General features: G+C 36.0%; 1 protein-coding gene across 1 annotated transcript; it reads right to left on the reverse strand.

Moving 5' to 3' along the window:
• Positions 1-1,085: 1,085 nt before the first annotated feature.
• Positions 1,086-15,138, reverse strand: Csn1s2a (casein alpha s2-like A). Its single transcript, NM_001105741.1, is given in 13 exon segments — positions 1,086-1,368; positions 2,833-2,955; positions 4,313-4,339; positions 5,010-5,033; positions 7,751-7,870; positions 9,232-9,276; positions 9,362-9,385; positions 10,415-10,441; positions 11,205-11,246; positions 11,335-11,358; positions 11,938-11,964; positions 13,528-13,590; positions 15,100-15,138. Coding segments are annotated over 12 exon segments (540 nt in total). The 5' UTR covers positions 13,579-13,590; positions 15,100-15,138; the 3' UTR covers positions 1,086-1,362.
• Positions 15,139-16,586: the final 1,448 nt, after the last annotated feature.

The raw sequence follows: 16,586 nt of genomic DNA on the forward strand, positions 1-16,586 counted from the left end.
CAACCCACCTACATAACTTCTGAAACAAAATTAGGTCTGTCTAAAAGAAATGCAGGGTCAAAGACAAAGCAGAGACTAAAAACATGGCTGACTAATAACCAGCCCATTTTGAGACCCTTCTCATGGGCAGGCACCAATCTCTCATGCTATTAATGCTGCTCTGTTGTGCTTGCATACAGGAGCATAGCATAGCAGCCCTCTGAAAGGCTTTACCCAGAAGTTGACTGAGACAGATTAAGATACATACAGACAAACAGTGAACATTAGACAGAGGTCGAAGAACCCCGTGGAATAATTAGGGAAAAGATCGAAGGCCATCAAGGAGATGGCAACTCCACAGGAAGACCATTAGTGTCAACGAATCTGGACCCCTGCGAGCTCACAGGGACTGAGTTATCAACCAAAGAGCATATACGAGCTTAACCACGGCCCCTGACACACATGTAGCAAATGGTTGTTATGTCTGAGCTCAGTGGGAGAAGATGCCCCCATACCTACAAAGACTTGATGTACCAGGGTGAGGAATATGGGGCAGGGTGAGATTGCCCTCTCAGAGGAGAAATGGTCAGGAGATGAGGGGAGGAACTCTGGGAGGAGGGGAATGCGGGGAAGGGACAGCATCAAGTATGTAATAAACAAAGAAATTAAAGATGAATAATAAAAAAGTTATTACATATTACAAGTTTTTTAAGAAGTTGCTCATCATATCATAGTTACTTAACATTTGCTCAAAACTGCTGATAGAAGTTTATTAAATGTTTCAGTTTATAGAGACAGACTTGCCTCTACAGGTTTATTATCTACTGAAGCACAGAGTATGGTTGCAGTGAGAACTCTGATAGAATTTTGGGGTGAGATAGGGTATATGGATATAGAAGCAGGAAAAACTTAAACTATTGGTGCTCACTGGTAGGAATATGGAAATTATTAAAGGCAAAAGATATGAGAGGACTACTCAGAGGTAATGATCTAAAGTTTGCAACTGTCTATGGTTAGTTAGCTTGTATTTTCATAGAAGTGGTTATTTTAGGAAGAGTGGCCCGGTCTGAATGCAAAACTAGACAAAAAAGATCACACAGTAAAATGCGTTTAAAACTTTAATGTCTTGGCAAGAGATATTTTGCTTCTTATCTCTGAAGTAGTACTGAAAAGACTCCAATTAAACAATACAGTTAATATGGTTCCACAATCCAATCCACATACAATGCAATCCACAAAGATTATAAACAATACAGAAAATTGCCCCCTCTTTCTCCTTCTGGCTCAGTATTGTTGTCTTTTCAAGAAGCATCTTAGGGAACGTTAACAGAGGAGATGATGCAATGATCTCCTATGCAGACTATGCATAAACCAATTTTCTACTCAAGCCTATGAACAAAAGGAAAATAATGGATTATAAAAATATATTATCCAATATATAATATCTATATGAACATTCAAACATAGATGATGGCAAAATGTAATTATTTATAATTAACTCTAATTGATGACCTACTAATGTTGACATAGTAGCTATTAATTATTACTGGCTAAATGCTAGGTAAGCACTAAATTTTTAAAAGTTATCCTACATCCAAGTTATATGGAGAACTCATTGGCAAATCAAGAATTTATAGCAAAACTTAAAGTATTTTTAGTGAAGCAGTGATTTAAAATGTAACTAAGTAGTTGAAGCATGATTTTTTTTCATCTACTGGTGCATACTGTTGTGGAAGTGTTGCTGAAAGTGTGGCTCAGTGTCCAGTCTAAAAGGCACTTAACCTACAGTTAGGAAGCAGCAGTTAAATCAAGACTCTTAGTAGGATCTCTGAAAGAAGAAGGAAGTGCACATATCTTAACTCTTTAAGCATGCTTGCCTCTCATGTAAAGTATCTCACATTTTCTCCAGGTATCTAACATCAAAACTAAAGTACAAACTTTACTTTCTATAGTGAAGCTTGTCTAATGGTTGCTTCATGGCAGAAAAGACATTCTAAAAAGTAAAAGTTGGGAGTACATTTGCAGATAGCTATCACATTTGGGGCTCAGTTCTAAGAATTTAATGTCAAATCACTAACACGAAAGTTTCGGTTTCATGCTCCACAAGCTATGCATGCTTGTGGAGAAAGAACATAGCGAGCCAAAGGCTTTTTAGCAAGTGAGTGGAAGTGGAACTACCGGAGTGCAACTTGCAAATCACTCTACTTCTTTAACTTTTGGATACTTTTAAGATTAGTAACACTCAATGCTTATACCACAGAAAATAACAATACAAATCAAGAGGATATTTATTCTGAAAAGCCGGAGCTGCAGAGATGGCTCAGCAATTAAGAGTTCATATTTTTCGTGCCAAGAACTTGAGTTCTATCTCCCGGAGCCATGCTGGGTGGTTCATAATTGCACTTAACTCCAGTCCTAGGGGGATGTGGTATTCATGTGGGCTCTCACACACACATGGTCATGCAGACGCAGTCACATAAGCATACATATAACTAAAATTTATAAAAATTGAAAGGGATGTGTTTTGTCCACTGCCTAATCTTTAATTTTTCTGGAAATTATTGCATGTAAGAAATTAAATTACAATAATAATGCAATTCTTTGCGGTGACTGATTGATATAATCAACAATTACTATCCTTGTTACCATTACAAGTACTTTAACTAAATGATGATTTTAATGGCCTTCGCATATTAAATGTAAACTGTAGTTTATTTCTGTGTGAAATAAATTTTATTTCATCTTATTACTTCACTGTTTGTGAACCCAGTGATTATATTTTATATTATATTTATTTTATTATATTGTCTATATACTAATATTATTTTTAACTGTATTTTTACAGGCACATACCATGTAGCGAGCAGTTGGGAAGGTGTAGTCCTTACTGGGGGCCCAAGAGCTCACAGGTATCTGTGGATGAACAGCCTGGGGAAAGTGGGGGTTGGTGAGCTGTTGATATTGGAAGTACTTGACCTAAAAAAATAAAAAATGTCAAAAATCACTCAAGTTAATCTTGTCCAAGCTTCAAAACAAAGAACAGAAGTTAGTACATTCTAATGTTAGCTACTTAGACACTTTCTAAATTTTTCCAGGAAGACTTGGGACAAAAGTTTTTCTAATATCAAAATCACCATAACCATTTTTGTGTTGTAGAATGCACTGTTGAATTGAAGAAATCTTGATACTTCATACACAGGCATAAAGATGTGTAAAAGTAAACTATGTGTGTCAGAAAGAAATAAAAACATCTTAATAAGCTTGACAATTTTCTCCACATATGTTTTCATGTCTGACTTTTATAGTTGGAGAGTGTCAGAATGATTTGTCATGGCTGGTTTTGGGGAATCCATTCCTCTGATCTGGTTGTTTAGATTCTCTTAACATTCCCTTGCAGAATTACCTTATAGAATATGTATAGAGCTTGCCAAACAGCCTTTGTCATGTATTTTATGTGTGCTTCTATTTAAAGCTTATTAAGTTGACTTTTTCATGGATGAGTCCAGAAGATAAATACAGCTTCCAACAGGGGAGTCCTAGTTCTTATGAATGGAAACTCTTAATTTCCAGTGAACACGTGCATGATACATCCATGGTTGCGCTATGCTGTTATTGATAGAGTTGTAGAGTTTGCTGAAATCATTTTTGTGTCTCCAGCATTTTATAACATATTTTATATATATTACAAAAATCTTTAGACTATCTCTTCTATTCTTCTGTTTATTTTCAGTAAGGATAAGGAAAATACCAAGAATGACATAACTAAATGTTGCACCAGGGTAACAGGATCAATGGATAAGTCCTCCGACTATAGAGCCTATGTCAGTTCATTGAGGCACACACGGTTTTCTACTCAGGAAATGGTTATATGATCTGCTGTTGTTTGACAGAAATCACTGTGACACCTTATAAAATGAGAAGCTTGGATACAGAGAGAAACTGGGATGCAGTTTTACTATGTAGATATTTAATCTAAATCACTTAAAATGAAGATGTGTTTTATGCTTAGATCTCTAACTACTTTACAATCAGATAGTTCATATACCAACATGATCATTAATTATTGTGACAGGTAAAGTCAAACCAACAACAAACGACTTAAAAAATCAATATAAAACATAGAAAGATCAAATGCATACAGGTACAAACAATGTCAAGAATTAAGTGACAAAAATCACAGTCAATTAAGGGGAAGATTTTAAATAATGATCTCCTAAAATTTTATTTATATGTCTAAAATTATCTGGTTTGTCATTAAATAACATCTCCAAGCATGCTCATTCTTAATACTATAAACGTTTTAAATCATGTACAATTACATAAAAACACTTACGATATCAATGATCTTCTTCAGGATTTCCTTAAAGAAAGCAAACAGATAAAATGTAACGTACTGACTTGAGCACTCTAATTACTTTGCCAAATTTATTCTTAGAATTAACCCATCTGCCATAAACTCAAGCATGAGGATTTGTTCACTGTTTGAATTATGTCTGAATCCTTCAAATAATAGAAACATACATCTACTGTCTTTTTAATATAAACTCTAATTGGAGTTTGCCTGTTTTACTCATTATCTGGTTTCCAATCTCTAGAATCTTTTAGATGAGCTAGTACTTGATAATTACATACTTCCTAAATAAATGGGTAAAATTCTGTGTTTAATTTTACTAACATAACAAAACATTTTAAATAATACTGTGATTGCTAAGCAAGTATTTGTGTATGAAATATCCACCTGTATCTGTGCCTTGCATAGACTTTATATAAATTTAAATGAGATGTAAATTTCAGAAAAATTGGTAAATACTTGCTTAGATAAGTAACTCTAATAACACATTTAAAACTGTTAGCATTTATAACTATTGAAACACTAACTAATAAGAGCTCAATTTTTCACAGGAAATAAATCTTTTGTTCATCACCTTAGTCCTGCAGACTTTCATGCTAAGTAATGCTCTTCTAATCACTAACTATAAAATTCAAACAAAGCTTTAAAAGTTTCTGTAACTTTGGTAGCCGTAACTCACCTCCACTGAGGTGCTGGTGGACTCCTAGGAAGAGAAATAAAAATAATATATCAAATTATTTCCATGGTAAAATAGTTCTTTCTATAGCACTCTTCTCAGTGATCGTAAGTGAAACACAGGTAAACCATTGCATGCCATTCTAGGTGACTTTAGGCAGCTGGCATGTGTCATAAATAGGGAGACAGTTTTTGAAGTCATCACTGATAATGAGAACTCAATTCCATTATTGAACAGCACAGCTTACATACTGTGGATCGACATGACTCAGTTCAGTGACTGCTAACCAAGGTGGGAGTATTGGCTAATTTGATCTGATCCAGTGCTGTGTAAATCTCTCTTGCTAACGTTGAACACTACTGCTTTTCTCCATTCCCATACAGATTTTTATCATTGTTATATAAAAATTGGTTTTCATGAATATAATCTTATGTACAAAATGATAGTTTTAATAAATTTTAACAAAGAATTCTAGTGCGAGATTATTTGGTAGTGGATTTTGTTTTCATGGGGAAAACCCCCCCTTATCTCAGAAGAGTTTTCTTTTTTTATGTTTTAGTGTATGGTCTACCCAGAAATTAAGTAGAATATCCCCTTCTTGAATATTTGTGCTCACTTAAGGAAAAAACCCATGGCTGTGTATAATAGCAAGAAACAAATGATTCTGCCTTTGAAAAAATAGTTTTCTAAACATAACTTATATGTGTAGGGTGTGGCTGTAGATGACAGTTCTGTCATATTTACAAACATAGAGCCTTTTCTATGGAGATATGATTAAAAAGTGCTGTGATATTTTAGTGTTCTGTGTTCCACAGTTAAGAAATATGAACTTAGTTTTATAAGTGGTAAAAATAATGGTACAAGGCAGGCATCTGCTAGTCTACAAGGAACAAGCAGCATAGCCTATAGATAGAAATAGCTTAAGGATGGAAATGTGTCCAAGTAATAGTATATTTGCCATCCACTTATAACTGAAATTTACCTCTAGCCAAGCAACAGTGTTTTTAAAAAGTCAACACTAAACAAAGAGATAAGAAGACAGTAATTAAGACTAGTGGGACCTGAAAAAGAAGAAATTAATGAACTAAAAAATATTGTCAGAGCCAGAGAACCAGGGCATCTACCGTGTGGTAGTGTCTTCTTGACGTGGTAGGGAAGCTACACCTAGGAAATCTTAGCAATAAAGTTGCTAATATAACACCTAAAGGACGGGACCATCAATTGAGATGCACATATGGATCAGGGATTCTCATGGTGTTTCACTTCTGGAGTCAGAGCTACAGACAGTCATTTCTGACAGAGTGAGAAACCATCTTCTCTGGGAAAGGCCTCCTGAGGGGGCAGTCATTCCCGGGAAGTTATATATCTACGTAAATGCCTGTATGTGTTTTTATTAAACAATTATTAAAAAATAAATCATCTTGGATTTGAGGATGGAGAGGGAAGAGGAAGAACGATCGATGCAAATCCATTACTCATATACAAAATCCTCAAAGTGAATTATTACTATTGAAAGGACTTGGACATTAAATAACTCATTCTGCTCTGGAACAAAGGTCTATTATTTGATTGTTGGCTAACAGCTGAGATCTACTAACTGAGGAACAGTCTTTGCATCCCAACTCTGCCGCTTACAAATAAAATACCAAAACCTTTCTACTTCACATACAAACAGATTTTAATAGCCTTGTACACCAACCAGGGAGCATGCGGGAACTGGACCTAGACCCTCCACACATCTGTAGCACATGTGCGGTTTGATGTTCATATAGTCCCCCTAACAAGTAGGGACTGTCTCTGTTCACTGCCAATGGATCCCATTCCCTTCTACTTGCACTGTCTGGGCCTCAGTGGGAGAGGATGTGCCTATACCTGCTGGGACTAGATGTCATAGCGTGGGGTGGTACCCAAAACCCTCCCCTTTTCCTCAGAGAAGAAAGGGTAATAGGGGAGGGTAAGAGTAGGGCTGGACAGAGGTGGGGGCGTTGTGATCAGGGCGTAAGTGAATAAAAAATAGTAGCCATAGTCATCTAGTGTTTAAGACAATATGAAAGGTTATTTGCTCTGTGATAACAATGGCTTCTTAGCTTCCAGTAGACACTTAGGAAACTAATGCACAATCCACACAAAGAAGCATGGAGATAGATTTTTCTCCTAGTTCATCAGCTGGTTCCCTGTATGTCTAATTTCATATGTAAGGATAATGACAAGATCCTGCCTTCTGTGTGGTTCCCTACATGACACCTGTTTCTCCTGATTCAAAGACTTCCCTAAGCCAAATCCCTATAAAAATGGACACATCGAATAGAACTTTAAGAATTGGATTGAATTACTTAGACTTCATGTTAGTTTTTAAAATGACATTCTGTCATAATTACTTCGAATCACACACGAGTGCGTACTTATAAAGGTAATGTATGATTTTCCTTTTCTTTGAATTATTTATAGCACTGTTAAATAGTAATTTTAATAGTCATTTGATTTAATTTATATTCTAGAAAATGTTATTAAAATGTTGTGTAAAAGGTTTTTTATATTTGAACTGATTGGAACATTTCTTTCAGTTAATTATTTTCACTCTTTTTTTTTTTTTTTGGTTCTTTTTTTCGGAGCTGGGGACCGAACCCAGGGCCTTGCGCTTCCTAGGTAAGCGCTCTACCACTGAGCTAAATCCCCAGCCCCCTTCACTGTTTTCAAATGAAGGTAACCTTAAAAACAACACAAAATAGAAGTGCAGCACTCACCTGGCTGGGGATGTTATAGATGGCATTAGGCTGGGGCCATTGGTTCACACTACTCTGCTGTTGATAAGGTGTGCAAATTTGGGGGAAGGAAGAGTCCTGGGAAAATTGCTTGCTTTTCTTCTAGAAGGAAATAAAACACACCAGTATTTATTTAGTGACTGCTCTTTATAGGTCAAGTGTATTTGTACAAAATCAAATTTCTATAAATGTCAGAACTATGCCAGGTTGACTAAGCAAAAGACTTTTTTATTATAGAATACAATGCAAAAATGAATGAAAAGGATTTTAGAATCTGAGACATCATTAATTTAGTAAAAAGTGCAAAAGTTGAAAGTTGTCAAGGGAATATCTGACATCAGGATTTCTCTTTTTCACGTTTGGCTCCAGAAGGTTGATGCCTGTTCTCTGAAATAGTGATGTTTGCACTTTCTTTCTTACAGGATAAGTTTTTAATGTCTTACAGCATCACTTTTCCAGAAGGCAAGGGGGTGAATGCAGTGACTTGAATAGTGAACTTATCTCAGATCTCATCCTGAAATCTCCACCTTTGTTTGGCCATGGCTAGTTGCCTACAAATAACTCTGTCTTTAAGTCAAAGCCACATCAGAGAGAAACCAAACAAACCAAACAAAAACCACAAACACACAACCAAGTCAAACCAAATCAAACTAACAGCAACAACAACAAAAGTCAAATACATGTATCACATTTACTCTTAGAGCATTTCCAGTGCACACAGTAACAGTTGAGTAGATGTGTAGAACATTGCTGTATCTTTGCTGGGGCGTCAGTGTCAGATGAGCTCAGATGTGAGAATGGTCCCAGAGGAGAACACTCTCAAGAAGGATATGGACATGGTGTGAGAAAAAAGTATTAGAAAAACTATGTTTTAAAACAGGCTATTTTATCTTGTTTTGAATATGTGAAACTTTTTTGATAGTCTTAGAATGGATTTTTTTTCTACATGTATAAGATCAATGATTGTTATCTTTTTATTTATTTTTGGAAACTGTTTTAATATGGAGCTTGCAAGTATTCTTTGATGCCTTTACTACCTGTGTTTTTACTGTCGGTGGAACATTTTAGGGTAAGGAAGATGTAGTGTGGAGGAGTTAGGTAACTGCTGGAGGAGTTCAAGTTGGAAAGGATTAGCCCAATACTCTCATTCTTTCTTGAACTACACGTTTCTGTTGTCTCCTGAAGATGGGGTCTTTGGCTTTAAATTATCTGTCTTTTTTAATTAACCCAAAGAGAAATATTTTGACTAATTGTGTAACTGAGGTAATACAGATATCTCAAGAAAATCAGTTAAAATCCTTTTTCTGAGTTTTAAAATTCTTTTTCAATTTAGTTAGAGTACCTGCATCTTCTTAAAATTCCATATTTTAAAATGATAATAGTCACATTATGGTAACAAAGTTTGTCAAAATTTGGTGTTATATATATATAGGGAAGAAATGATACGATCAAGACAAACTTACCTGCTGATTTAGGTTGACCTTTTGTTCCTCAGACTGTTCAATTTTCTGTTAAAAACATTGCATACGTCAGAAAGATATAGAAAGAACTGTTGTTAATAAAAAGTTACTTAGTTGAATTATAACTACTTACTTCGCTGATTTCCTCAGATGATTCCTAAAGGAAAGTAAGTTTACTCGATTAATATAGCAATAATTAAACACAAATGATTTTTGTAGAAAATCAAGGGTAATTATTTAAATATTCAGAACCCAGTACTGTGATATTAAGTAATGTAGGAATCAAATAAGCTAACTATTTACCAGAACTCTCTAATTCTCCTTTTTCCTCAACAAAAATAATAGCATAATTAGAATATATTTTAAATTTAACACTTTGTAAATACTACTTTATTCAGACATTTTTATTTCCAGACATGGGATGCATGGAAGTGATCAAAGAAAATATGAGACCAGCCATGATATTAATTCATGCTTGGAATCTCAGCGTACTGTGTATCTGAGGCAGTAGGATTTTCTACGGCATCAGGGTCAACCTGGGTTACATAGTTTTACAGTGAGACCCTGAGTCTCTTCCTGAAAAACATGGGAGAATGGAGTTGGGGGATGGAGTGTGATTCGTAGGACGTTGGGTGAGCTGAACCTCAGGAATCTTTGCTCACTGACAGACATGGCTGGAGGCACCCAGTCTGAGTCCAAGACTTGTATATACAGAAAAGCTAAGACTTGCTTTGTGAGACTTTGGCTGTGAAGAGCATAGGAATCATCCAAGGTCATGGGACTCTAGACTGAGATTTAATGCAATACCCCCAGCCCTTTTAAGGTGTACTTCACTCTTTCAGTGTCGCTCTTACCAACCATCAGTATAGAAGGCTTTGGCTGCAGACATAACACTTGACCCAAACCCTCTTCTGACTCTATTGAAATGGTTCTCAATGTTTGATATCAGCGCATCATATCAAAGATCTAGTAAAATTTAGAAATTTTAGCCCAAACCAAAGTTTCTGATTGAACTACTCATGGATTTATGACTTTAGACAATTTAAGCCATGATCAGACAATTTTTGAGACCCATTTCTTCCATTGAATATTTATATGTGCACCTCCTAGGAATTATCAGGTAATTATAGAACACAATGGTCAAGTCATTATTTCTCAAAATCAGACAGAAGAAGCAGTATCTTACCTCGCTGGATGAACTGCTAGCAGAGTCCTTTATAAATAAATTAAAAATAAAACAAAGGAATTGGTGACATGATGATAGGTTCCTCAACAATATTCCCCAAGAAGCAGCATTTTCTTTAACTCCATACCATATTAATTTTCTACTGGATTACTAATGTGTGAGATGATATGGATAGAGATAATAATACATTATAAATTACATATAAATTATGTACATATACATATAAATTACATATACATATAAATTATGATTCACCAGCATTGATTATTAAGCATATTTGAGGAAAGATATGAAAGGATCCACTTTATCAGGTATGTAAATGGGGTTTGGTAAACAGAGAGGAGCAGAAAAGAATAAAATAGGTGTGGCTAGAGTAGAAATGAGTAGGCATATTGTGAAATGTCTGTGGGAGACTAGTAATAGTCCTTATTAGCTACAAGTATTGTCAATGAAATACAGTTAAGGTGAATCAAAGTCTTCCATCATTTTTTTCTGTGGTTTTCTAATATACAAAGAATTAGTCACATTACTCCTACTATATTCTGTATGGAGTAAGAGAAAACTTACATTCCTTACAGAGAATTAACTCTACTTTATGGGTTTGAATTGAAATAAACCTTTGAAAATGTGGCTTCAAAACCAAACACACCTATCCTTGTGGGACCTTTTCACATTATCGCATAATTGATGATTCAGATTATGAAAATATTGACCATTTGAAGCTAAATGTGGAAAAAATGACAATCATTTGGACAAATTAACAGCACAGACATTAATTAACAAATTTTACCTGAGGTGTTTGGAAGAACACACCATTGCCCTGCTTATACTTCTAAAAAGAAATAAATGACATTAATTTTATAGCCACACAAATTGAAAAGTATTTTAAAATATATTTAATATAAGAAACTATGACTTACTCCCAGGTAGACACTGGCAGATTCCTTAGAAAAAAATGATAATACATATTGATTACTTGTAATATCTTTTACCCATACTATCCAAATACATACTGATGAATGGTGACTATCTAATACACGAGTTTTACAGGAATGATTTTTGAAATGACAACAGCAAGCAGTGAAGAAACAATTTTACATTTTCTTCTCCAATTTTTATTAAAATATTTCTTTGATATTTACGTAAATTCATGCACAGTGATTTGTTGGGTGCCATTGAGCTGGAATCTGTTAGTGAAACATGGGAAGAAGAGAGAAACAGAAGTGCGTGCATTCAGTTCTCCAGCAGTTGATGTAACAAGGTAACATCATAATTCCCAACACAATCAGATTCCTGTGCTAACATCAGAATCACAGAATTATGATGCCATCAGCATGGGGAAAGTACCTAAGTTTGATGCTGTAGATTTTGGTTTGTTTTCCACATAATTTTTAATCTCCATGGGTGAACGTTGAGTTTCCCCTCTAAGGTTTTACAGTGGCATTATCCATAATAATCCGAATGAGCAAAGATGTACAATTACCATCAGGCACAGAATTAGTCTTCATAATACAGTCCCTTACCTCACTGGAGGGTTTATCCTTTACCGCCTGTATAAGTTAAAATGAGCACAAATTTAACATTTATGGCTTACTTAAAATGGCAAGGTGTGTCTCTACTGCTTAAGACTGAAATTTAAAACAAAAGCTGAGACAGGTAAAGGGACTTGCTGTGACGCATGAGGTCCTGAGGACATCCCCTAAGGCCCATGTGGTAGATGGCAAGAATTGCCTCCCAACACCTACAAACTCTTCCCTAGCTTCTTCATGTGGCTCGAGTACACACACACACACACACACACACACACACACACACACACACACACACACGAATTAATAAAAATGGCTTGGTTTAAAGAATAACAGTTTCTTAGATAAATTTATTGCAAAAGGGCTTTCTTCGAAAGGTTATCTAAGTCTCAAAGGGTATAGAACAACTCAGCAGACACAGTGCATTGGAAGAGCGAGAGCTATCATTTGCTAACTACACCAGCAAGCTTTTAGCTGGATGGCTTTCATTATGGAGAAGAAATTGTTTAGACTAATAATAAAAAATAAAGGACAGGGCACTAATGTATATTTCAAAATCATCATATAGTTTTTCTGAATAATGAAAGTAAAAATATTGGTGCTATCATATATGTAGACTGATCTGCAAACGGCGAAAAGAATGTATTTTAAAATGTATTCTATATTATGTGTTTGGCATTATGTGACATTTTTACTGTCCCTTTAGTAGTTTTATTTTTTGGTAAATATACTACTTTCAAATCCAAGGTTAATAATACTTATACTCCATTCATGTCCCTTTTTTGCTATGATTGTGTGTGTGTGTGTGTGTGTGTGTGTGTGTGTGTGTGTGTGTGTGTGTGTTTATGTGCAGGCAGGGACATGCATTCATGTGGGGACTGAGTGTCAGTGCCTGAGGTTTACATTAGGCAGATTTCATGGTACGTCTTACCTTATTCACTGGGACAGTATCTCTATGTTGAGTTCAGAGTTCCTTGACATGAACTAGTCTAGCAAGCCTGCTTGTTCTGAAATTCACTGTCTCCTGTCTCGTTGTCTTTGCTTTCCAAATGCTTGCACTCTAGGCTGGCAGCTGAGCTGCCCATGGGAGGGATTGCATGGATCCTGGAACTCCAAATTCCATCTCTGTCCTTGTGTGCCAGGTGCTTTATTTCCTGAACTTTTTTGCTGTTTATGTCCTCATTATTTTCTATACTATTTTTTTAATAAAATGAAAAAAATTCCCTCAATTCCTTCACAACTCTCTCTGTTAATCCAAATTATGGTGATGGGGTTCCCTTATACTTTCAGAACACATTGTGAGAAGAAATGGTTCCTCCAGGTAGAGCTACCTAAAATTACAACGTATGGAAGAGAAGAAACTCCTTTCTCCCATTGTCTACACTCCCTGATCTTCTCAGTGTTGATTTGTAGCATCCCTGTCCACCCTGAAGCATCTCATAAAGTCAGAGCAATAACCTCACTGATACAGATTCAGTCACTATTACTGTTGCCAATGCCTGCAACTTCTACATACAGTAAGAGATTCGCTCTTTTCGTAACTCTAAAAGGAAGCCGTAGCATCACGTAATCCTGTTCACTCACATGCTTAGCCAGAGCAGCAGCCACCAGGCAGGTGAAGATGAAGAACTTCATGGTTACTTGATCCTATAGAAACATGTAGAAAGTCAATAATCCATCCTATCATCGAAACTGATATACTCTATTATTTATTATTATACTGTAATGCATAAAGGCCACCAAGATCAATAAAATAGAATGTCTTGGGGGAAATTTATGACTGCAAATAGAAACATCACAATGTATTTTGAGCCCTTTCTTTTTGCCAGCAGGGCGTACCTTAAAGCCAGTTGCTAAAATGGGAATGGTTCACTCAGAGACTATCATCAGTTCATAGAAGTCATCTCAACAGGCAGACATTTTACAAAGAATGATTGTCAGGAGGATGAAAGATAACAGAGACTCCTTCTGAAATTAGGTTTTAGGGAAACTAAGGTGTAATGCCTGCTCTCTAACAAGGAAAAATCGAAGACAGAAATGAGACCTGTCTGAGAGACAGTGTCCTGAACATTTTGGCTATGCCATAGCTGGAAAGCTTAGGCTGAAAGAAGCCACTGAATGTGGTCAGTCTTTATCTAACTTGCCTCTTGGGTGGAAGCTGAGTTCACAGCCTCTGAGATCATGCTCAGTTAGAGGAATCTCTAATGTTACAGACATGGACAAGTAAGTCTCTAACGTTTTCTGACAGCCTGCAAACCAACCAATTTCTTCTCTCTGTTTAACCAACTTAAAAACTGAAATACAATTATTCTATTGTCTCATGCACATATTTTCAAAACTTACTTTTAAAAATATAATTTGAATGCTAGTTCGTAACTTGGCACTTTCGTAGCTCAATGGAAAAGTACATTTCACATAGCTATGTTTACTCAGCAGTTGCTATGTGGCAATCACTGTGCTAACTAGACATTGTATAGAATCATCTGAAGTCTTTAGAATAATTTGTAGTGCTGGCTGGCATGTAATTTTTCTTCAATTTTTAGTTGTAGAAAATGGTCCAAAGCCCCCAAAGCAAACAATTGGTAGATTTTTAAAAATCCACCTTATCTTCTTCAGTCCTGACTTGAGAATACAACCTCAAGATACAGAATCATAATAAAGCTTTTAGTGTCTACACTTTAGCTACTAAGAATTAAAAGATAAATGACAAATTTGTCTAAGTTTAAAATATCTCAGACAATATATTTTTTTTTATTAACTTGAGTATTTCTTATATACATTTCAAGTGTTATTCCCTTTCCCGGTTTCCGGGCAAACATCCCCCTCCCCCCTCCCCTTCCTTATGGGTGTTCCCCTCCCAACCCTCCCCCCATTGCCGCCCTCCCCCCATAGTCTAGTTCACTGGGGGTTCAGTCTTAGCAGGACCCAGGGCTTCCCCTTCCACTGGTGCTCTTACTAGGATATTCATTGCTACCTATGGGGTCAGAGTCCAGGGTCAGTCCATATATAGTCTTTAGGTAGTGGCTTAGTCCCTGGAAGCTCTGGTTGCTTGACATTGTTAACTATAGCTTGGTTTTTATTTTGCTGGAGAGAGTTAACATACTTTGAAATATGTTTTAGTGTATGCCATAAAAGAAAAATAATATGAAACATTACCTTGCTTCCCAAGTGGAAGACGAGAGGAATAGGTAGATGATGATAGCAGTGGGTAGCTCCCGCACTATTTAAACCAGGTTCTAGCATCATATGCTAATTCTGTGGTTTCAAATACCTAAAAAGACATTTGAATTCTAAGAAAGCAATATCATTAGAAATTGTCTCTCTGGATTTTGTTCCACAGATTCTAGGGAGTTCTTAAACCGTTTGATTGAGGCCATGATAAGATAATGGAAGATGTGTGGTGGTTAATTGAATTTGTGTGAAGGCAGACTCACCTGTTCTATGAACTCATTCTCAAATTCTAGTGTTTTCAAAACTTTCCCCATTTGTTATTAGATTATGAACAGTAGATATTTGTTATCTCATTTATATTTTTGAACTTTATTTCATGTGTATGTGCGTAGCCCTGAGAGCATGTATGTGTATCATGTGCATGCAGGAACCTTCAAAGTCCAAAGTCCAGAAAAGTGATTTGGATTCAATGGAGCTAGAGTTACAAGTCCTCTGTGTCCTACAAAACAGACCAGGGTCCTCGGCAGAAGGACTCTTTTTTTTTAATTCTTCTCTCATACAATACACTGGGACAATAGTTTTCCCTCCTTTCACTCTTCCCATCCCTCCATCCCACTATCTCCCACCTGAACCACTCTACTCTATTTCCCTTCAGAAAAGAGCAAGTCTTCCAGAGATGTCAATTGAACATGGCATAACAATTTACAGTAGGACTAGCACAAACCCTCATATCAGGACAGGGCAACCCAATAGAAGGAGGGTCTCAAGAACATGTAAAAGGGTCAGCGACACCCCCACTCTTAATAGAGCCATATTTCAGTTCCATGGTCTCATTACTTGATAGTATATTGATACAGTCATACTCTTACTTGAGAACACTGTGAAAGTTTGTGTTTCTGTAACTCCTCTTCTCTTCTGAGTAAGAATTCCCTTTTGTTGTATTCTCTCAGAGAATGGTAAATATCTCTATGCTATTTAATATCAGTTTAAAAGTTTCACAGAGCCCACAAATATCATACAAAAATAATTCCTTTAAGAATGTACAAAATTAAGTCCAGCATGTGTTGATACATGTGCATTGATTCAACAAACAATTATCATGTTCTGGGAATTCTTTACACATTGAATGAAGCTACATGAGGTAGATACTACAGATGGTGGGGAGATATAAAAACATATTGCATACATTTTAATCACCATTTGGTTTGGTCATGACATGTAAAAAAAATTGAAAAAAAGAGATAGGAAGCTTTTGGAGAGACAGAATTGTATGTGGTAGTGTGCCCAGAAAGTCTCCCACAGCAGAATATTATCTGGATGATGGAAGAGATTAAAACAAGTAGGTAACTGACAAAGAAAACTCTGACTCAGGCCTTGAAATAAGACCACAGCTTGATCTTTTAAAACAAATAACAGAATGGTGTGTGTAGATGTGAGTAAAAGTCCAAGACCTGGATTTGGAAGATCAAATA

The sequence above is a fragment of the Rattus norvegicus genome, chromosome 14 (assembly GCF_021556685.1).
Source record: "Rattus norvegicus strain SHRSP/BbbUtx chromosome 14, alternate assembly SHRSP_T2T, whole genome shotgun sequence".
Classification (NCBI taxonomy): Eukaryota; Metazoa; Chordata; class Mammalia; order Rodentia; family Muridae; genus Rattus; species Rattus norvegicus.